The 23,924-nt window shown below is 38.4% G+C and overlaps 1 protein-coding gene across 11 annotated transcripts; it reads right to left on the reverse strand.

The window, feature by feature from the left end:
* Nucleotides 1-139: 139 nt before the first annotated feature.
* Nucleotides 140-21,994, reverse strand: LOC108882002 (uncharacterized). 11 transcript variants are annotated; one of them, XM_051075641.1, is made up of 9 exons: nt 21,652-21,799; nt 21,462-21,502; nt 15,506-15,809; nt 12,771-12,875; nt 12,241-12,588; nt 12,036-12,077; nt 11,813-11,920; nt 6,116-6,150; nt 140-388 (listed from the first exon to the last, which is right to left on the reverse strand). In XM_051075641.1, exons 4-9 carry the CDS (start codon nt 12,814-12,816, stop codon nt 287-289), a joined length of 681 nt encoding a protein of 226 aa, XP_050931598.1. In that variant the 5' UTR covers nt 12,817-12,875; nt 15,506-15,809; nt 21,462-21,502; nt 21,652-21,799; the 3' UTR covers nt 140-286. The 11 variants fall into 11 exon arrangements, with proteins under 11 accessions (XP_050931598.1, XP_050931596.1, XP_050931594.1 ...); XM_051075639.1 differs by lacking the exons at nt 12,241-12,588; nt 12,771-12,875; nt 15,506-15,809 and adding exons at nt 19,487-19,834; nt 20,017-20,121 and having other exon boundaries at nt 21,158-21,502; nt 21,652-21,986; XM_051075637.1 differs by lacking the exons at nt 6,116-6,150; nt 12,036-12,077; nt 12,241-12,588; nt 12,771-12,875; nt 15,506-15,809 and adding exons at nt 11,621-11,655; nt 19,282-19,323; nt 19,487-19,834; nt 20,017-20,121 and having other exon boundaries at nt 21,158-21,502; nt 21,652-21,985.
* Nucleotides 21,995-23,924: the final 1,930 nt, after the last annotated feature.

Below are 23,924 nucleotides of genomic sequence, written 5' to 3' on the forward strand. Positions count from 1 at the left end.
CTCACTCACACCTGCTCTGATGCAGACCCACATCTAACTCCCACTATAAGAAGGTGTCCTTACCCCTCCATCAGACACCAATCAGACTTAGACTGAGAGAAAGAAAATGAATCCCTGCAGAAGAAAGACACTCGAAGTTGCTCAACATCAGCTCTTTATTGCAAACTTCCATATATTATTTTAAGAGTAGTTATTCCTGTCACCAACAAGCCGTACAAAGCCCAGAGCATAATATAATGTATAATGTGTAATATGATGCAGCATCAGTTCCAGTTGCCTCCTGAGTCTATCTGGTGGCAGCATAAACAACATTTGTCTCCAGCTCTCTTCTCTTGGTTTTTGTTTGAAAAGTCACAGCTGCGTAGTTCACATCATCAGAGACACGAGTCTGTGAAAAGAATATTTCCACTCTTAATGAGATGAGATGAGACTCTTAAACTTGTTCTCTATAGGATTGTTTTCTTGTTACTTATCAGCCTATACACACAAATGACTAATATTTAAAAGATACATTACAAACATAGATAAAATATCAGCCTATATACAGTACAGTCTCAGCTGTTGTTTGGTTGAGCTCTATGAAAACAGATATAAAATGAAAGTTGGATTCACCTCACTTTGCTGTGGATTCTGTTCTTCTTTATCAGCTGAGTGACAGAAACAAGACATCAGGTCAGTTAGTTGATCATTGTCTTTGCTAAACCAGGAGTTTGACATTTTTCAAGCATTTTTACTCAAATTTAAGAGAATTTTCAACAACAACAAAATCAAATACATGATAGACCCAGTAACTGAACAAAGTACCTGTCTAAAGTTTACTGGTTCGAACAAGCAGACCAGTGTTGACCATTACAAGGAGAACACTCAGACCACGCAGGATCACACACGTCAGCTTTATCACACCACTCTCTTCTACAGGAAAAATCATTAAGTCAGACTCTGTTTCCCTTCAGAGACCTGGTCATAATCAAAAAGACAAACTGAATTCAGCTAAACAGTTTAATCTGCACAATCAAAGAAATCTTACCTTTACATTTGCTGTCCTCGACATCATGTGGCTCATCATTGCCTTGTAAAGAAATGAAGATATTTTTAGACTTGAGTTTATTTTGGCAGACGTACATCATAACCATTTCTTACCTGCTGTCAAAATCTATTTATCATATAAGCAGAAAAAGACATGACAGAACAATGGGAATGAAAAGACAGAAAAGATTTTACAATAATCTTACCTCCAACCTTTAAATACTGAGACTCAGTGAAAGTTATACGTCCATTTGTGTAAAATCCACAGAAATACTGTCCAGAGTCAGATACATCCACTCGTTTGATTTTGAGAAAGACAGTAGAGCTGTTGGATCTCATTTCAAAATTTCCAGTTTCATATCCATCACAGTATTCAGCTTTACTGTCAGACCCGGACATAACTGAGATACAGCTCATATTGATCCTGTTGACCACTCTGAGCCAGAACGTCACAGTTTTATATGTGAAAATCTTTGGGCACAGCAGTGTGACTTCTTGACCAGACTGGACCTTCACAGTCTGAGACTCAGACACTGAGACAGAGATCCAGCCTGAAACAAACAACAGACACAACAAGAGATTGAGTTGTTTTAAAGTAACATGAGGGTAAACAATAACTGTTGATAAAAGTCAGCAAGAACGTAACAAAGAAATAAGTTTCATTTCCGACTGGTTAAACATACAATAATAAAATGAAGAATGAAGTTGAGAGTAATTCAGTTCCAGTACTTACTGAGGCTGCAGAGCAGTAAAGCTGTTATCATGGTAAAGTTCATCATTGTGTTGATGACTGCAGCTCTTCAGTGTCCGTAACTGAAGTGTGACCAGGAAGGGAGCGCTTTCAATATAAAGAGGAGGGGTGTTGTTCTTTTTGTTCCTTAAATTAACCACATAAATGCTTCCAGGAAAATAAGTGTTGATGCAAACGTATAAGAATACCAGTTAACAAATAGTCTTCAAACCAAATTATATACAGTACGACGAACAAAGATACAGAGATAGAGATAAAAGTGGACATCACAGTGATAACACAGGACACAGGACAATGTTGTTATTTGTAGCTGCTCATCAGAGTGGGACACATTGTGACACATTGTGTTTGAGGCTTAACAACAAACCAATGTGTCACTTTTTGAGTTGTGTAATGCAAATGTGATGTTCCAACAAATGTATTTTATTAAAAGTAGTTAACGTGACTGAACTTTCTGATGGTGTCTGCTGTGAAATGTCAGAGTCCAGTCTCAGGTGCTCAGTCACATGACCAAACACTCAGTGAATCTCATTGTTGAAACAGTGTAAGCAAAACCAAACTCTTTCATGATGTAAATTTCTATTTTAAAAAGGACTAACTCTGTTGTTTTTGAACCTGGACTTTACTAACAGATCACAGCAACCATGTTTCAGTAACTCCTGTGTTGTGCTGTTTATCAGTGGCGTCTGGTAGTGATATATAGCAATATTTCTGGTTTAAGACAAAGCATCTTTCTCTTTGATACAAAGGTTTATCTGTGTAAGAATCCTATCCATAATGTGGTCAGACACTGAGAAACCATTTATTTTATCCCTGTAAATCATTTACACCCAAAAACATGGGCAAATAAATCTCAGGTTAAAAAGTACCACAGTTATCCATCCAGCTGTCAACAAATGTTATAGCTCACACAATATTAGTTGATTTATTTGACATATTTATTTGACTTATTCTCCATGTTGTCATGAGGTTTACCTCTGCCTTTACACATGATGTCGATGACTAAATTCTTTCTCATCTTATTTACAGTTTTCCATCATAATCTGTCTTTGACCATGTTAAAATAAGACTGTGTCTGTTTCCTTTGTGTTAGCAGCTGAATGACACTTGGCAACATTCTTACCTTGAACCTTTAAATATGTTGCCCTAACAATAACGGGGTGTCTGCTTATATAATATCCACAGAAATACAGTCCAGAGTCAGATGAATCCACATCCTTCATTTTGAGAAAGACAGTAGAGATGTTGGATCTCATTTCATATTTTCCCTCTTGGACTCCACTACAGAGTGAGGCAGGGTCAGTGGCTGTGTAGATGGAGGAAATGCAGCGGGGCTGGGTTCTGTTGGTCAGTCTGAACCAGATTATCTGAGAAGGAGAAGTGGTAAAGTTGGAGCACAGCAGTGTGGCTTCTTCACCAGACTGGACCTCCACAGTCTGAGACTCAGAAACTGAGATGGAGATCCAGCCTGAAACACACAGCACAGAGATTTAGTTAACAAACAGATAACAATGCCCATAAACAATTGTATTAGCAAGTAAATTCAGTTTTACAAGTTATTAAATCAGACACAAGCCATGCAGTACATTTAGAGAGTAACTGAGTGGCAGCACTTACTGAAGCTGGAGAGAAGTAAAGCTGTTACTATAGTAAAGCTCATCTTTGTGCGTCTGATCGTCTCACTGTAACAGAGCTCAAAATCACTGAGCTTCAGGAAGGAGGTTTCATTAAACAGCAAAGAGGTTTTTTCTATATTCTATTTATTTATTTATTAACAGGATAGAGACATTCCTTTGTTCCTGATTTCCTATATTCTCCCTTTTTAAATTTGATGTGTTGATGCTGTTTGTTGTATTGCCTACTGAAATCAGTCCATGTTGATAAATTCAGGAGAGTATATATTTCCACAGCACTAATTCTGTCAGTGCAACAGTCATGTCATACTCTTCAATGGCAGCACTGTGTTGTCACTGATACAGTAAAATTGGCTCTGCTTTCCTACCACAAAATGGCCCCCAGTAGCTGTATGTGTTAAGCTGTGCTATATGTTTGTGCTGTAGGTGTCTCAGTGAAATGAGGAAGACGCTGTCATCCGGCTGTGTGAATATGAGGCTGCACAAGGCTTTCTGATGTAGTGTATGAAGATAAAAGAGGGAAATGAATTAGAGAAAATTGCTTAGTGTTGTCTGTAAAGAAGGGGACCATGAAGAGATGGATTTAGTGCTGATGAGATTCTTTCAACATATACATTTATTTTAAAGAGACGTAGTACAGCTTTTGTTGCATGTGGTTTTATGGCAGAGAGCTAAGGGCCAGTCTTCTTGTGGCTTTCGTTTTGGCTGATACACACAGGGTTCTCACCACAGTGGAAAATAACAGGGGGAGGGGGCACAAGACTTGTTGCTTGGCCACATATGCAGACTCAGCCAGGGCAGAGAGCTATACCTTTATCTATTTCATACACACATTCACCATGTCAGCATACAAGACAGACAACTCTTACATTTCAAAAAGTCATTCAGTCAAACCAGAGAGAAGTACAGTCTCATGGAAACAGGCTTCAGGATTTTCACCTCTGTCGTCCTCAGACCAAACAGCAAACAAACAGCATATGAACAGACACTGAGAGCAAGAGAAAGATGTGTGAGAATCAAAAGTAAACACTATCAAGAAAATAATAGATTTACCTTAATACTGATGTTTAGACAAAGTGATCTTAATTCCTCCTGTATGATGTTCTGTTTATTAACCTGGATATTAGCTGTAGCTTTAACAGGAAGAAAACATAATAAGGTAAACAGCCATAATTTGCCTTTCCCAAACACATTGTTGAGATGTGGGACAAAACTCCTCATGTTAACATGAAACTCCTCATGTTAATATAGAATCTAGCTCAAACTTACCAAATTATAGTAGTTTGGTAAGTTTGTTCAAAGCAGATGCACTGTATATGCAATTTGTAAAAGTAGTTTTACTCTTAGTCTTTGAAAACAGCGAATCATGTGATGTTTGTGATCATGGCTGAAGTCTTCCTGTGGTGAACTTTATTTTTAGACTCGTTCAGTGTTTGTCACCAAGAATGTTAGTTTTTTTCTTCACTGTCTTTTTTTAATCTATACAAGTACAGAGGCTGATCCAAGAACAAGAGCTCAGACCACACTGAGCTGCTCAGATGAAGAGATGTGTATCTCTCTCACCCCTCCTTCCCCCACAGACCATTGACTCTGCCTATGAGTCAGTTTGACAGTTATCAGTGTCTCTTGTGGCTCCTCCTCATCAAACATAAAATACGTCCTTGTCCCTCTCAGATAAAGATGTGATGTAGACAAACTAAGAAAGACAGAGACTTTGACCAGGAAATGTTGACTCTCCATTTATACAGGAACTTGATTACAAAAACTATTTCTGCCACCACACACACAGAAAAGCAAAATAGCAGATTAATATGATGAAACTCCTGGCTGCAGTTCCACTTGTGTCCTGAGTCTATCTGCTGGCAGTATAAATAACATGAGTTTCCACCTGTGTCTCTGATGCAGACCCACATCTAACTCCCACTATAAGAAGGTGTCCTTACCCCTCCATCAGACACCAATCAGACTTAGACTGAGAGAAAGAAAAAGAATCCCTGCAGAAGAAAGACACTTGAAGTTGCTCAACATCAGCTCTTTATTGCAAACTTCCATATATTATTTTAAGAGTAGTTATTCCTGTCACCAACAAGCCGTACAAAGCCCAGAGCATAATATAATGTATAATGTGTAATATGATGCAGCATCAGTTCCAGTTGCCTCCTGAGTCTATCTGGTGGCAGCATAAACAACATTTGTCTCCAGCTCTCTTCTCTTGGTTTTTGTTTGAAAAGTCACAGCTGCGTAGTTCACATCATCAGAGACACGAGCCTGTGAAAAGAATATTTCCACTCTTAATGAGGTGACTTGATGTCATTTTAATTCTCAGACTGAGACTGTATCTTGGAGGCTGATACCAATGTTGATTTTTGTTTAATATGAATTCATACATATGATTGACACAAGTTTCTGATGAGACTCTTAAACTTGTTCTTTAAAGGATTGTTTTACAGTTCTACAGTTGGAAAATGAACTTGTAAAACAGGAGACACTGTTTCTAAAGTATCAGAAACATCATTATGGCATTTCTTTAATGCTCTTTTCTTGTTATTTATCAGCCTATATACACAAATGACTAATATTTAAAAGATACATTATACATATACATTACAAACATAGATAAAATATCAGCCTATATACAGTACAGTCTCAGCTGTTGTTTGGTTGAGCTCTATGAAAACAGATATAAAATGAAAGTTGGATTCACCTCACTTTGCTGTGGATTCTGTTCTTCTTTATCAGCTGAGTGACAGAAACAAGACATCAGGTCAGTTAGTTGATCATTGTCTTTGCTAAACCAGGAGTTTGACATTTTTCAAGCATTTTTACTCAAATTTAAGAGAATTTTCAACAACAACAAAATCAAATACATGATAGACACAGTAACTGAACAAAGTACCTGTCTAAAGTTTACTGGTTCGAACAAGCAGACCAGTGTTGACCATTACAAGGAGAACACTCAGACCACGCAGGATCACACACGTCAGCTTTATCACACCACTCTCTTCTACAGGAAAAATCATTAAGTCAGACTCTGTTTCCCTTCAGAGACCTGGTCATAATCAAAAAGACAAACTGAATTCAGCTAAACAGTTTAATCTGCACAATCAAAGAAATCTTACCTTTACATTTGCTGTCCTTGACATCATGTGGCTCATCATTGCCTTGTAAAGAAATGAAGATATTTTTAGTCTTGAGTTTATTTTGGCAGACGTACATCATAACCATTTCTTACCTGCTGTCAAAATCTATTTATCATATAAGCAGAAAAAGACATGACAGAACAATGGGAGTGAAAAGACAGAAAAGATTTTACAATAATCTTACTGGAGGTAAAATTTAAATTCTGAAACTCAGTGAAAGTTATACGTCCATCTGTGTAAAATCCACAGAAATACTGTCCAGAGTCAGATACATCCACTTGTTTGATTTTGAGATAGACAGTAGAGCTGTTGGATCTCATTTGAAAATTTCCAGCTTCATATCCATCGCAGTATTCAGCTTTACTGTCAGACCAGGACATAACTGAGATACAGCTCATATTGATCCTGTTGACCACTCTGAGCCAGAACGTCACAGTTTTATATGTGAAAATCTTTGGGCACAGCAGTGTGACTTCTTGACCAGACTGGACCTTCACAGTCTGAGACTCAGACACTGAGACAGAGATCCAGCCTGAAACAAACAACAGACACAACAAGAGATTGAGTTGTTTTAAAGTAACATGAGGGTAAACAATAACTGTTGATAAAAGTCAGCAAGAACGTAACAAAGAAATAAGTTTCATTTCCGACTGGTTAAACATACAATAATAAAATGAAGAATGAAGTTGAGAGTAATTCAGTTCCAGTACTTACTGAGGCTGCAGAGCAGTAAAGCTGTTCTCATAGTGAAGTTCATCATTGTGTTGATGACTGCAGCTCTTCAGTGTCCGTAACTGAAGTGTGACCAGGAAGGGAGCGCTTTCAATATAAAGAGGAGGGGTGTTGTTCTTTTTGTTCCTTAAATTAACCACATAAATGCTTCCAGGAAAATAAGTGTTGATGCAAACGTATAAGAATACCAGTTAACAAATAGTCTTCAAACCAAATTATATACAGTACGACGAACAAAGATACACAAGTAGAGATAAAAGTGGACATCACAGTGATAACACAGGACACAGGACAATGTTGTTATTTGTAGCTGCTCATCAGAGTGGGACACATTGTGACACATTGTGTTTGAGGCTTAACAACAAACCAATGTGTCACTTTTTGAGTTGTGTAATGCAAATGTGATGTTCCAACAAATGTATTTTATTAAAGGTAGTTAACGTGACTGAACTTTCTGATGGTGTCTGCTGTGAAATGTCAGAGTCCAGTCTCAGGTGCTCAGTCACATGACCAGACACTCAGTGAATCTCATTGTTGAAACAGTGTAAGCAAAACCAAACTTTTTCATGATGTAAATTTCTATTTTAAAAAGGACTAACTCTGTTGTTTTTGAACCTGGACTTTACTAACAGATCACAGCAACCATGTTTCAGTAACTCCTGTGTTGTGCTGTTTATCAGTGGAGTCTGGTAGTGATATATAGCAATATTTCTGGTTTAAGACAAAGCATCTTTCTCTTTGATACAAAGGTTTATCTGTGTAAGAATCCTATCCATAATGTGGTCAGACACTGAGAAACCATTTATTTTATCCCTGTAAATCATTTACACCCAAAAACATGGGCAAATAAATCTCAGGTTAAAAAGTACCACAGTTATCCATCCAGCTGTCAACAAATGTTATAGCTCACACAATATTAGTTGATTTATTTGACATATTTATTTGACTTATTCTCCATGTTGTCATGAGGTTTACCTCTGCCTTTACAGATGATGTCGATGACTAAATTCTTTCTCATCTTATTTACAGTTTTCCATCATAATCTGTCTTTGACCATGTTAAAATAAGACTGTGTCTGTTTCCTTTGTGTTAGCAGCTGAATGACACTTGACAACATTCTTACCTTGAACCTTTAAATATGTTGCGCTAACAATAACGGGGTGTCTGCTTATATCCACAGAAATACAGTCCAGAGTCAGATGAATCCACATCCTTCATTTTGAGAAAGACAGTAGAGATGTTGGATCTCATTTCATATTTTCCCTCTTGGACTCCACTACAGAGTGAGGCAGGGTCAGTGGCTGTGTAGATGGAGGAAATGCAGCGGGGCTGGGTTCTGTTGGTCAGTCTGAACCAGATTATCTGAGAGGGAGAAGTGGTAAAGTTGGAGCACAGCAGTGTGGCTTCTTCACCAGACTGGACCTCCACAGTCTGAGACTCAGAAACTGAGATGGAGATCCAGCCTGAAACACACAGCACAGAGATTTAGTTAACAAACAGATAACAATGCCCATAAACAATTGTATTAGCAAGTAAATTCAGTTTTACAAGTTATTAAATCAGACACAAGTCATGCAGTACATTTAGAGAGTAACTGAGTGGCAGCACTTACTGAAGCTGGAGAGAAGTAAAGCTGTTACTATAGTAAAGCTCATCTTTGTGCGTCTGATCGTCTCACTGTAACAGAGCTCAAAATCACTGAGCTTCAGGAAGGAGGTTTCATTAAACAGCAAAGAGGTTTTTTCTATATTCTATTTATTTATTTATTTATTAACAGGATAGAGACATTCCTTTGTTCCTGATTTCCTATATTCTCCCTTTTTAAATTTGATGTGTTGATGCTGTTTGTTGTATTGCCTACTGAAATCAGTCCATGTTGATAAATTCAGGAGAGTATATATTTCCACAGCACTAATTCTGTCAGTGCAACAGTCATGTCATACTCTTCAATGGCAGCACTGTGTTGTCACTGATACAGTAAAATTGGCTCTGCTTTCCTACCACAAAATGGCCCCCAGTAGCTGTATGTGTTAAGCTGTGCTATATGTTTGTGCTGTAGGTGTCTCAGTGAAATGAGGAAGACGCTGTCATCCGGCTGTGTGAATATGAGGCTGCACAAGACTTTCTGATGTAGCGTATGAAGATAAAAGAGGGAAATGAATTAGAGAAAATTGCTTAGTGTTGTCTGTAAAGAAGGGGACCATGAAGAGATGGATTTAGTGCTGATGAGATTCTTTCAACATATACATTTATTTTAAAGAGACGTAGTACAGCTTTTGTTGCATGTGGTTTTATCGCAGAGAGCTAAGGGCCAGTCTTCTTGTGGCTTTCGTTTTGGCTGATACACACAGGGTTCTCACCACAGTGGAAAATAACAGGGGGAGGGGGCACAAGACTTGTTGCTTGGCCACATATGCAGACTCAGCCAGGGCAGAGAGCTATACCTTTATCTATTTCATACGCACATTCACCATGTCAGCATACAAGACAGACAACTCTTACATTTCAAAAAGTCATTCAGTCAAACCAGAGAGAAGTACAGTCTCATGGAAACAGGCTTCAGGATTTTCACCTCTGTCGTCCTCAGACCAAACAGCAAACAAACAGCATATGAACAGACACTGAGAGCAAGAGAAAGATGTGTGAGAATCAAAAGTAAACACTATCAAGAAAATAATAGATTTACCTTAATACTGATGTTTAGACAAAGTGATCTTAATTCCTCCTGTATGATGTTCTGTTTATTAACCTGGATATTAGCTGTAGCTTTAACAGGAAGAAAACATAATAAGGTAAACGGCCATAATTTGCCTTTCCCAAACACATTGTTGAGATGTGGGACAAAACTCCTCATGTTAACATGAAACTCCTCATGTTAATATAGAATCTAGCTCAAACTTACCAAATTATAGTAGTTTGGTAAGTTTGTTCAAAGCAGATGCACTGTATATGCAATTTGTAAAAGTAGTTTTACTCTTAGTCTTTGAAAACAGCGAATCATGTGATGTTTGTGATCATGGCTGAAGTCTTCCTGTGGTGAACTTTATTTTTAGACTCGTTCAGTGTTTGTCACCAAGAATGTTAGTTTTTTTCTTCACTGTCTTTTTTTAATCTATACAAGTACAGAGGCTGATCCAAGAACAAGAGCTCAGACCACACTGAGCTGCTCAGATGAAGAGATGTGTATCTCTCTCACCCCTCCTTCCCCCACAGACCATTGACTCTGCCTATGAGTCAGTTTGACAGTTATCAGTGTCTCTTGTGGCTCCTCCTCATCAAACATAAAATACGTCCTTGTCCCTCTCAGATGAAGATGTGATGTAGACAAACTAAGAAAGACAGAGACTTTGACCAGGAAATGTTGACTCTCCATTTATACAGGAACTTGATTACAAAAACTATTTCTGCCACCACACACACAGAAAAGCAAAATAGCAGATTAATATGATGAAACTCCTGGTTGCAGTTCCACTTGTGTCCTGAGTCTATCTGCTGGCAGTATAAATAACATGAGTTTCCACCTGTGTCTCTGATGCAGACCCACATCTAACTCCCACTATAAGAAGGTGTCCTTACCCCTCCATCAGACACCAATCAGACTTAGACTGAGAGAAAGAAAAAGAATCCCTGCAGAAGAAAGACACTTGAAGTTGCTCAACATCAGCTCTTTATTGCAAACTTCCATATATTATTTTAAGAGTAGTTATTCCTGTCACCAACAAGCCGTACAAAGCCCAGAGCATAATATAATGTATAATGTGTAATATGATGCAGCATCAGTTCCAGTTGCCTCCTGAGTCTATCTGGTGGCAGCATAAACAACATTTGTCTCCAGCTCTCTTCTCTTGGTTTTTGTTTGAAAAGTCACAGCTGCGTAGTTCACATCATCAGAGACACGAGCCTGTGAAAAGAATATTTCCACTCTTAATGAGGTGACTTGATGTCATTTTAATTCTCAGACTGAGACTGTATCTTGGAGGCTGATACCAATGTTGATTTTTGTTTAATATGAATTCATACATATGATTGACACAAGTTTCTGATGAGACTCTTAAACTTGTTCTTTAAAGGATTGTTTTACAGTTCTACAGTTGGAAAATGAACTTGTAAAACAGGAGACACTGTTTCTAAAGTATCAGAAACATCATTATGGCATTTCTTTAATGCTCTTTTCTTGTTATTTATCAGCCTATATACACAAATGACTAATATTTAAAAGATACATTATACATATACATTACAAACATAGATAAAATATCAGCCTATATACAGTACAGTCTCAGCTGTTGTTTGGTTGAGCTCTATGAAAACAGATATAAAATGAAAGTTGGATTCACCTCACTTTGCTGTGGATTCTGTTCTTCTTTATCAGCTGAGTGACAGAAACAAGACATCAGGTCAGTTAGTTGATCATTGTCTTTGCTAAACCAGGAGTTCGACATTTTTCAAGCATTTTTACTCAAATTTAAGAGAATTTTCAACAACAACAAAATCAAATACATGATAGACACAGTAACTGAACAAGATACCTGTCTGAAGTTTCCTGTTTTGAAGAACCAGACCAATGATGACCATTACAAGGAGAACACTCAGACCACCCAGGATCACACATGTCAGCTTTATCACACCACTCTCTTCTACAGGAAAAATCATTAAGTCAGACTCTGTTTCCCTTCAGAGACCTGGTCATAATCAAAAAGACAAACTGAATTCAGCTAAACAGTTTAATCTGCACAATCAAAGGAATCTTACCTTTACATTTGCTGTCCTCGTCATCATGTGGCTCATCATTGCCTTGTAAAGAAATGAAGATATTTTTAGTCTTGAGTTGATTTTGGCAGACGTACATCATAACCATTTCTTACCTGCTGTCAAAATCTATTTATCATATAAGCAGAAAAAGACATGACAGAACAATGGGAATGAAAAGACAGAAAAGATTTTACAATAATCTTACTGGAGGTAAGATTTAAATACTGAATCTCAGTGAAAGTTATACGTCCATCTGTGTAAAATCCACAGAAATACAGTCCAGAGTCAGATACATTCACTCGTTTGATTTTGAGATAGACAGTAGAGCTGCTGGAGCTCATTTCAAAATTTCCAGTTTTATATCCATCACAGTATTCAGCTTTACTGTCAGACCGGGACATAACTGAGATACAGCTCATATTGGTCCTGTTGACCACTCTGAGCCAGAACGTTGCAGCTGGTTTTTTGATTGTCTTTGGGCACAGCAGTGTGACTTCTTGACCAGACTGAGCCTTCACAGTCTGAGACTCAGACACTGAGACAGAGATCCAGCCTGAAACAAACAACAGACACAGCAAGAGATTGAGTTGTTTTAAAGTAACATGAGGGTAAACAATAACTGTTGATAAAAGTCAGCAAGAACGTAACAAAGAAATAAGTTTCATTTCCGACTGGTTAAACATACAATAATAAAATGAAGAATGAAGTTGAGAGTAATTCAGTTCCAGTACTTACTGAGGCTGCAGAGCAGTAAACCTGTTATCATAGTGAAGTTCATCATTGTGTTGATGACTGCAGCTCTTCAGTGTCCGTAACTGAAGTGTGACCAGGAAGGGAGCGCTTTCAATATAAAGAGGAGGGGTGTTGTTCTTTTTGTTCCTTAAATTAACCACATAAATGCTTCCAGGAAAATAAGTGTTGATGCAAACGTATAAGAATACCAGTTAACAAATAGTCTTCAAACCAAATTATATACAGTACGACGAACAAAGATACAGAGATAGAGATAAAAGTGGACATCACAGTGATAACACAGGACACAGGACAATGTTGTTATTTGTGTTTGAGGCTTATCAACAAACCAATGTGTCACTTTTTGAGTTGTGTAATGCAAATGTGATGTTCCAACAAATGTATTTTATTAAAAGTAGTTAACGTGACTGAACTTTCTGATGGTGTCTGCTGTGAAATGTCAGAGTCCAGTCTCAGGTGCTCAGTCACATGACCAGACACTCAGTGAATCTCATTGTTGAAACAGTGTAAGCAAAACCAAACTCTTTCATGATGTAAATTTCTATTTTAAAAAGGACTAACTCTGTTGTTTTGAACCTGGACTTTACTAACAGATCACAGCAACCATGTTTCAGTAACTCCTGTGTTGTGCTGTTTATCAGTGGAGTCTGGTAGTGATATATAGCAATATTTCTGGTTTAAGACAAAGGATCTTTCTCTTTGATAAAAAGGTTTATCTGTGTAAGAATCCTATCCATAATGTGGTCAGACACTGAGAAACCATTTATTTTATCCCTATAAATCATTTACACCCAAAAACATGGGCAAATAAATCTCAGGTTAAAAAGTACCACAGTTATCCATCCAGCTGTCAACAAATGTTATAGCTCACACAATATTAGTTGATTTATTTGACATATTTTCCACAAGACCATTTGGCATTTGGTAATATTTTGATCTGATGGACAGCTACACATGATAGTGTCTAAAAGCCAGCATATACAGGCTAACAGGCTCTGATCCCACTGTCATGCTTTATCAGTGGATGCTGGTCTTTATGAATGTTTGGTTTGGATGCTGATGTGAATGTTCCTGGAAACATTTGTGGAAGGTTCTTGTACTACTACAGTGACTGTGACATTGCTGAAAGGACCCTTCTTCTATGTGGAGATCCTCTAAGGCCCACATGACAATAATGACCACGCCTCTCTGAGTTTTTGTTGGATCATGATTCAGCTCCACTCATGAAGATCCCTCAATAGTACAGATGTTTTATGCCAAGTAAATGTCTTCAGTGTTTAAAACAAAGACAGCCACATCAGTATTGATGTAGTGTAACCTGGACGACTTCCTGTGGTCTAAACATTGTCAGTCATGTTCCCATGAAACAGAAGATGCACAAAGTAGATGCTCTCATACATGGATGTGGTTGTGTTAGTGTGAGTTTGTCCCTTTTTGTGAATCTGAAAGCAGATGGTGCAAAATGAAGAAGCTTGTCATTAACAACATTTAATAATATTTTGTATGAATACGGGAAAATTGTTCCAAAATCACATGTCATCTGGTGATGAGGAAGATGGTAACACTGAAAACTTGTTTCAGTGTGAGCTGCATTTGAAGTTGCCCTGATTCAGGACTGGCAGATAAAAACAAACATTAGGTTTGTACAAAGTAATAAGAAACACAATACACACAGACTGAGAAAAGTTTCCTCCATTAAAGTCTATATAGACCATGTACAGTCAAAGATAGCACTGGGTTTCCTCCCCACTCCCCGTCTGTGATGCTGCTCAGCAGCCTCTCTCTCTCTGAAAAGAAAACATGCAGTGATTTTGTATTTCTAACATTCCTTCTGTAACATCCTCTCTGAGCCTCTTCAGTGTTGCCATCTGAGCCAGTGTAGTCACAGCACAAATAAGGAGGAGCTTCTTCTTCTGTTTTAGTTGATGGATGGAAAATCAGTGTTTCATCTTTCAGGTCAGAGTCCAGATTCTGCAAGAAAATGTCTGACAGTTTTCACACAGATGAGCTAACCAGAGGCACTTTCTGTTATTTCTCAGCTGAAGTGATTGAACTAACATGAACACTAATGAACTCCAAATCTTAAAAATGGACACAGCTCATGGATTTTCTTCTTCATCAGCAGCTCAGTGACAGAGGAAATCTGCTGTGATATTTGTTGAAACTGACTCTTGCTGCATTCTGACTAATGGTTAGGACAGAGAACAGTTGAGAGAGGATGGAGGACAGCCCTCCAACTGTACCTGTGTGACGCCTCATTTTGACAACAAGGCTAATGATGACCTTAGTGAGAACAACAGTCACTCCGCTCAGAATCACACTCAGCAGACTTGTTATTTCACAGAGCTCCTCTACAAGAGAGACGATTCAATGAGACACTGATTTTCTGTTGAACAGTGATCAAATAACATCTGTTATGTATGTTTTTGAGGGAACTACTTTATTTATCCCACTTACATGGACAGAGGACTTTAATCCATCAACTGACTCATTTTAATGTGCATAGTAAATCTTAATGAGAGGCAGGCAGAACACTGTAGTCAGCCCTCCATGTTGTCATGAGGTTTACCTCTGCCTTTACACATGATGTCGATGACTAAATTCTTTTTCATCTTATTTACAGTTTTCCATCATAATCTGTCTTTGACCATGTTAAAATAAGACTGTGTCTGTTTCCTTTGTGTTAGCAGCTGAATGACACTTGACAACATTCTTACCTTGAACCTTTAAATATGTTGCGCTAACAATAACGGGGTGTCTGCTTATATAATATCCACAGAAATACAGTCCAGAGTCAGATGAATCCACATCCTTCATTTTGAGAAAGACAGTAGAGATGTTGGATCTCATTTCATATTTTCCCTCTTGGACTCCACTACAGAGTGAGGCAGGGTCAGTGGCTGTGTAGATGGAGGAAATGCAGCGGGGCTGGGTTCTGTTGGTCAGTCTGAACCAGATTATCTGAGAAGGAGAAGTGGTAAAGTTGGAGCACAGCAGTGTGGCTTCTTCACCAGACTGGACCTCCACAGTCTGAGACTCAGAAACTGAGATGCAGCCTGAAACACACAGCACAGAGATTTAGTTAACAAACAGATAACAATGCCCATAAACAATTGTATTAGCAAGTAAATTCAGTTTTACAAGTTATTAAATCAGACACAAGTCATGCAGTACATTTAGAGAGTAACTGAGTGGCAGCACTTACTGAAGCTGGAGAGAAGTAAAGCTGTTACTATAGTAAAGCTCATCTTTGTGCGTCTGATCGTCTCACTGTAACAGAGCTCAAAATCACTGAGCTTCAGGAAGGAGGTTTCATTAAACAGCAAAGAGGTTTTTTCTATATTTGTCTTGTCAAGCACTGACCACACAGTAACTACCACACACACCTCACAGACAAACTACTCCTCCTCATCACAGACTGCTCTATTTTAGCGGCAGCTCAAAGGTCAGCACAAACAGCAACAATTAATTTGGTTGAAAACTGTGCCTTAGACAAGTTGCTGAGAACAGACAACTGAGAAGCAAGTCTTTTACCGGGGCACACATTTGGATCTCTACTCCCTTGCTTTCAGTCTTTATCCTAAATACATCGTCGACTAAACTCTGAGCTGAATTCACACTGAAATAAAATGTACCTTTTCATTAACTTCTGGTAAGACAGCTAACAAGCATATATCTAGAATACAGGAAGAAGTAAGGAAATCTGTGTCGTAGTAACATTCCAAACAGGATAGAGACATTCCTTTGTTCCTGATTTCCTATATTCTCCCTTTTTAAATTTGATGTGTTGATGCTGTTTGTTGTATTGCCTACTGAAATCAGTCCATGTTGATAAATTCAGGAGAGTATATATTTCCACAGCACTAATTCTGTCAGTGCAACAGTCATGTCATACTCTTCAATGGCAGCACTGTGTTGTCACTGATACAGTAAAATTGGCTCTGCTTTCCTACCACAAAATGGCCCCCAGTAGCTGTATGTGTTAAGCTGTGCTATATGTTTGTGCTGTAGGTGTCTCAGTGAAATGAGGAAGACGCTGTCATCCGGCTGTGTGAATATGAGGCTGCACAAGGCTTTCTGATGTAGTGTATGAAGATAAAAGAGGGAAATGAATTAGAGAAAATTGCTTAGTGTTGTCTGTAAAGAAGGGGACCATGAAGAGATGGATTTAGTGCTGATGAGATTCTTTCAACATATACATTTATTTTAAAGAGACGTAGTACAGCTTTTGTTGCATGTGGTTTTATCGCAGAGAGCTAAGGGCCAGTCTTCTTGTGGCTTTCGTTTTGGCTGATACACACAGGGTTCTCACCACAGTGGAAAATAACAGGGGGAGGGGGCACAAGACTTGTTGCTTGGCCACATATGCAGACTCAGCCAGGGCAGAGAGCTATACCTTTATCTATTTCATACGCACATTCACCATGTCAGCATACAAGACAGACAACTCTTACATTTCAAAAAGTCATTCAGTCAAACCAGAGAGAAGTACAGTCTCATGGAAACAGGCTTCAGGATTTTCACCTCTGTCGTCCTCAGACCAAACAGCAAACAAACAGCATATGAACAGACACTGAGAGCAAGAGAAAGATGTGTGAGAATCAAAAGTAAACACTATCAAGAAAATAATAGATTTACCTTAATACTGATGTTTAGACAAAGTGATCTTAATTCCTCCTGTATGATGTTCTGTTTATTAACCTGGATATTAGCTGTAGCTTTAACAGGAAGAAAACATAATAAGGTAAACAGCCATAATTTGCCTTTCCCAAACACATTGTTGAGATGTGGGACAAAACTCCTCATGTTAACATGAAACTCCTCATGTTAATATAGAATCTAGCTCAAACTTACCAAACTATAGTAGTTTGGTAAGTTTGTTCAAAGCAGATGTACTGTATATGCAATTTGTAAAAGTAGTTTTACTCTTAGTCTTTGAAAACAGCGAATCATGTGATGTTTGTGATCATGGCTGAAGTCTTCCTGTGGTGAACTTTATTTTTAGACTCGTTCAGTGTTTGTCACCAAGAATGTTAGTTTTTTTTCTTCACTGTCTTTTTTTAATCTATACAAGTACAGAGGCTGATCCAAGAACAAGAGCTCAGACCACACTGAGCTGCTCAGATGAAGAGATGTGTATCTCTCTCACCCCTCCTTCCCCCACAGACCATTGACTCTGCCTATGAGTCAGTTTGACAGTTATCAGTGTCTCTTGTGGCTCCTCCTCATCAAACATAAAATACGTCCTTGTCCCTCTCAGATGAAGATGTGATGTAGACAAACTAAGAAAGACAGAGACTTTGACCAGGAAATGTTGACTCTCCATTTATACAGGAACTTGATTACAAAAACTATTTTTGCCACCACACACACAGAAAAGCAAAATAGCAGATTAATATGATGAAACTCCTGGTTGCAGTTCCACTTGTGTCCTGAGTCTATCTGCTGGCAGTATAAATAACATGAGTTTCCACCTGTGTCTCTGATGCAGACCCACATCTGACTCCCACTATAAGAAGGTGTCCTTACCCCTCCATCAGACACCAATCAGACTTAGACTGAGAGAAAGAAAATGAATCCCTGCAGAAGAAAGACACTTGAAGTAGCTTAACATCAGCTCTTTATTGCAAACTTCCATATATTATTTTAAGAGTAGTTATTCCTGTCACCAACAAGCCGTACAAAGCCCAGAGCTGAATATAATGTATAATGTGTAATATGATGCAGCATCAGTTCCAGTTGCCTCCTGAGTCTATCTGGTGGCAGCATAAACAACATTTGTCTCCAGCTCTCTTCTCTTGGTTTTTGTTTGAAAAGTCACAGCTGCGTAGTTCACATCATCAGAGACACGAGTCTGTGAAAAGAATATTTCCACTCTTAATGAGATGAGATGAGACTCTTAAACCTGTTCTTTATAGGATTGTTTTCTTGTTACTTATCAGCCTATACACACAAATGACTAATATTTAAAAGATACATTACAAACATAGATAAAATATCAGCCTATATACAGTACAGTCTCAGCTGTTGTTTGGTTGAGCTCTATGAAAACAGATATAAAATGAAAGTTGGATTCACCTCACTTTGCTGTGGATTCTGTTCTTCTTTATCAGCTGAGTGACAGAAACAAGACATCAGGTCAGTTAGTTGATCATTGTCTTTGCTAAACCAGGAGTTCGACATTTTTCAAGCATTTTAACTCAAATTTAAGAGAATTTTCAACAACAACAAAATCAAATACATGATAGACACAGTAACTGAACAAAGTACCTGTCTAAAGTTTACTGGTTCGAACAAGCAGACCAGTGTTGACCATTACAAGGAGAACACTCAGACCACGCAGGATCACACACGTCAGCTTTATCACACCACTCTCTTCTACAGGAAAAATCATTAAGTCAGACTCTGTTTCCCTTCAGAGACCTGGTCATAATCAAAAAGACAAACTGAATTCAGCTAAACAGTTTAATCTGCACAATCAAAGAAATCTTACCTTTACATTTGCTGTCCTCGACATCATGTGGCTCATCATTGCCTTGTAAAGAAATGAAGATATTTTTAGTCTTGAGTTTATTTTGGCAGACGTACATCATAACCATTTCTTACCTGCTGTCAAAATCTATTTATCATATAAGCAGAAAAAGACATGACAGAACAATGGGAGTGAAAAGACAGAAAAGATTTTACAATAATCTTACTGGAGGTAAGATTTAAATTCTGAAACTCAGTGAAAGTTATACGTCCATCTGTGTAAAATCCACAGAAATACTGTCCAGAGTCAGATACATCCACTTGTTTGATTTTGAGAAAGACAGTAGAGCTGTTGGATCTCATTTGAAAATTTCCAGCTTCATATCCATCACAGTATTCAGCTTTACTGTCAGACCAGGACATAACTGAGATACAGCTCATATTGGTCCTGTTGACCACTCTGAGCCAGAACGTCACAGCTGGATCTTTGATTGTCTTTGGGCACAGCAGTGTGACTTCTTGACCAGACTGAGCCTTCACAGTCTGAGACTCAGACACTGAGACAGAGATCCAGCCTGAAACAAACAACAGACACAGCAAGAGATTGAGTTGTTTTAAAGTAACATGAGGGTAAACAATAACTGTTGATAAAAGTCAGCAAGAACGTAACAAAGAAATAAGTTTCATTTCCGACTGGTTAAACATACAATAATAAAATGAAGAATGAAGTTGAGAGTAATTCAGTTCCAGTACTTACTGAGGCTGCAGAGCAGTAAAGCTGTTCTCATAGTGAAGTTCATCATTGTGTTGATGACTGCAGCTCTTCAGTGTCCGTAACTGAAGTGTGACCAGGAAGGGAGCGCTTTCAATATAAAGAGGAGGGGTGTTGTTCTTTTTGTTCCTTAAATTAACCACATAAATGCTTCCAGGAAAATAAGTGTTGATGCAAACGTATAAGAATACCAGTTAACAAATAGTCTTCAAACCAAATTATATACAGTACGACGAACAAAGATACACAAGTAGAGATAAAAGTGGACATCACAGTGATAACACAGGACACAGGACAATGTTGTTATTTGTAGCTGCTCATCAGAGTGGGACACATTGTGACACATTGTGTTTGAGGCTTATCAACAAACCAATGTGTCACTTTTTGAGTTGTGTAATGCAAATGTGATGTTCCAACAAATGTATTTTATTAAAGGTAGTTAACGTGACTGAACTTTCTGATGGTGTCTGCTGTGAAATGTCAGAGTCCAGTCTCAGGCGCTCAGTCACATGACCAGACACTCAGTGAATCTCATTGTTGAAACAGTGTAAGCAAAACCAAACTTTTTCATGATGTAAATTTCTATTTTAAAAAGGACTAACTCTGTTGTTTTTGAACCTGGACTTTACTAACAGATCACAGCAACCATGTTTCAGTAACTCCTGTGTTGTGCTGTTTATCAGTGGAGTCTGGTAGTGATATATAGCAATATTTCTGGTTTAAGACAAAGCATCTTTCTCTTTGATACAAAGGTTTATCTGTGTAAGAATCCTATCCATAATGTGGTCAGACACTGAGAAACCATTTATTTTATCCCTGTAAATCATTTACACCCAAAAACATGGGCAAATAAATCTCAGGTTAAAAAGTACCACAGTTATCCATCCAGCTGTCAACAAATGTTATAGCTCACACAATATTAGTTGATTTATTTGACATATTTATTTGACTTATTCTCCATGTTGTCATGAGCTTTACCTCTGCCTTTACACATGATGTCGATGACTAAATTCTTTCTCAACTTATTTACAGTTTTCCATCATAATCTGTCTTTGACCATGTTAAAATAAGACTGTGTCTGTTTCCTTTGTGTTAGCAGCTGAATGACACTTGACAACATTCTTACCTTGAACCTTTAAATATGTTGCGCTAACAATAACGGGGTGTCTGCTTATATAATATCCACAGAAATACAGTCCAGAGTCAGATGAATCCACATCCTTCATTTTGAGAAAGACAGTAGAGATGTTGGATCTCATTTCATATTTTCCCTCTTGGACTCCACTACAGAGTGAGGCAGGGTCAGTGGCTGTGTAGATGGAGGAAATGCAGCGGGGCTGGGTTCTGTTGGTCAGTCTGAACCAGATTATCTGAGAGGGAGAAGTGGTAAAGTTGGAGCACAGCAGTGTGGCTTCTTCACCAGACTGGACCTCCACAGTCTGAGACTCAGAAACTGAGATGGAGATCCAGCCTGAAACACACAGCACAGAGATTTAGTTAACAAACAGATAACAATGCCCATAAACAATTGTATTAGCAAGTAAATTCAGTTTTACAAGTTATTAAATCAGACACAAGTCATGCAGTACATTTAGAGAGTAACTGAGTGGCAGCACTTACTGAAGCTGGAGAGAAGTAAAGCTGTTACTATAGTAAAGCTCATCTTTGTGCGTCTGATCGTCTCACTGTAACAGAGCTCAAAATCACTGAGCTTCAGGAAGGAGGTTTCATTAAACAGCAAAGAGGTTTTTTCTATATTCTATTTATTTATTTATTAACAGGATAGAGACATTCCTTTGTTCCTGATTTCCTATATTCTCCCTTTTTAAATTTGATGTGTTGATGCTGTTTGTTGTATTGCCTACTGAAATCAGTCCATGTTGATAAATTCAGGAGAGTATATATTTCCACAGCACTAATTCTGTCAGTGCAACAGTCATGTCATACTCTTCAACGGCAGCACTGTGTTGTCACTGATACAGTAAAATTGGCTCTGCTTTCCTACCACAAAATGGCCCCCAGTAGCTGTATGTGTTAAGCTGTGCTATATGTTTGTGCTGTCGGTGTCTCAGTGAAATGAGGAAGACGCTGTCATCCGGCTGTGTGAATATGAGGCTGCACAAGGCTTTCTGATGTAGCGTATAAAAGAGGGAAATGAATTAGAGACAAAATTGCTTAGTGTTGTCTGTAAAGAAGGGGACCATGAAGAGATGGATTTAGTGCTGATGAGATTCTTTCAACATATACATTTATTTTAAAGAGACGTAGTACAGCTTTTGTTGCATGTGGTTTTATCGCAGAGAGCTAAGGGCCAGTCTTCTTGTGGCTTTCGTTTTGGCTGATACACACAGGGTTCTCACCACAGTGGAAAATAACAGGGGGAGGGGGCACAAGACTTGTTGCTTGGCCACATATGCAGACTCAGCCAGGGCAGAGAGCTATACCTTTATCTATTTCATACGCACATTCACCATGTCAGCATACAAGACAGACAACTCTTACATTTCAAAAAGTCATTCAGTCAAACCAGAGAGAAGTACAGTCTCATGGAAACATTCCCTACATGTATGTTGAACACATTTAGTGTTCCGACACATGAGAGCTGAGCTGTGCTCAGACCACACTGTGCTGTCTGGCTCTGTCAAAGATGTGACGTGCACCTCACAACTCCTCCCTCCCTGGAGCCTGTATTCATCGTTTCATATCAGATTTTATTAACTGAGGTTTGACTGTAGAGGCTTCAGGATTTTCACCTCTGTCGTCCTCAGACCAAACAACAAGTGATGCATACCTCACTCACTCACTCTTCCTTTCTTGCAGAGACTCGGTATAAGGACATTTGTCGTCAGTGACGCTTTTCTGTCTCCTCCTCCGTCAAACCTCAAACATGATCCTTTTCCTCTTTAGATTCTGATCAGAGACAAACAGCATATGAACAGACACTGAGAGCAAGAGAAAGATGTGTGAGAATCAAAAGTAAACACTATCAAGAAAATAATAGATTTACCTTAATACTGATGTTTAGACAAAGTGATCTTAATTCCTCCTGTATAATGTTCTGTTTATTAACCTGGATATTAGCTGTAGCTTTAACAGGAAGAAAACATAATAAGGTAAACGGCCATAATTTGCCTTTCCCAAACACATTGTTGAGATCTGGGACAAAACTCCTCATGTTAATATAGAATCTAGCTCAAACTTACCAAACTATAGTAGTTTGGTTCAAAGCAGATGTACTGTATATGCAATTTGTAAAAGTAGTTTTACTCTTAGTCTTTGAAAACAGCGAATCATGTGATGTTTGTGATCATGGCTGAAGTCTTCTTGTGGTGAACTTTATTTTTAGACTCGTTCAGTGTTTGTCACCAAGAATGTTAGTTTTTTTCTTCACTGTCTTTTTTTAATCTATACAAGTACAGAGGCTGATCCAAGAACAAGAGCTCAGACCACACTGAGCTGCTCAGATGAAGAGATGTGTATCTCTCTCACCCCTCCCTCCCCCACAGACCATTGACTCTGCCTATGAGTCAGTTTGACAGTTATCAGTGTCTCTTGTGGCTCCTCCTCATCAAACATAAAATACGTCCTTGTCCCTCTCAGATGAAGATGTGATGTAGACAAACTAAGAAAGACAGAGACTTTGACCAGGAAATGTTGACTCTCCATTTATACAGGAACTTGATTACAAAAACTATTTTTGCCACCACACACACAGAAAAGCAAAATAGCAGATTAATATGATGAAACTCCTGGCTGCAGTTCCACTTGTGTCCTGAGTCTATCTGCTGGCAGTATAAATAACATGAGTTTCCACCTGTGTCTCTGCAGGCCTCCTGTTTCTGAGTGTTTTTGGAAGGAGCCTCAGTGCTGCAGAGTTCAGGTCATCAGAGTCC

Source organism: Lates calcarifer, linkage group LG14, assembly GCF_001640805.2.
Source record: "Lates calcarifer isolate ASB-BC8 linkage group LG14, TLL_Latcal_v3, whole genome shotgun sequence".
Taxonomy (NCBI): Eukaryota; Metazoa; Chordata; class Actinopteri; family Centropomidae; genus Lates; species Lates calcarifer.

Bases quoted from the DNA above. Each gene is read 5' to 3' on its own strand.
- LOC108882002 (XM_051075639.1), bottom strand. From the start codon at position 20,062: ATGATGAACTTCACTATGAGAACAGCTTTACTGCTCTGCAGCCTCA. The intron at 12,078-19,486 runs GTAAGATTATTG...TTTCTTTACAAG, and splicing joins GAATTTAAATCTTACCTCCA to GCAATGATGAGCCACATGAT. The intron at 11,921-12,035 runs GTAAGATTCCTT...TTTTTCCTGTAG, and splicing joins CGAGGACAGCAAATGTAAAG to AAGAGAGTGGTGTGATAAAG.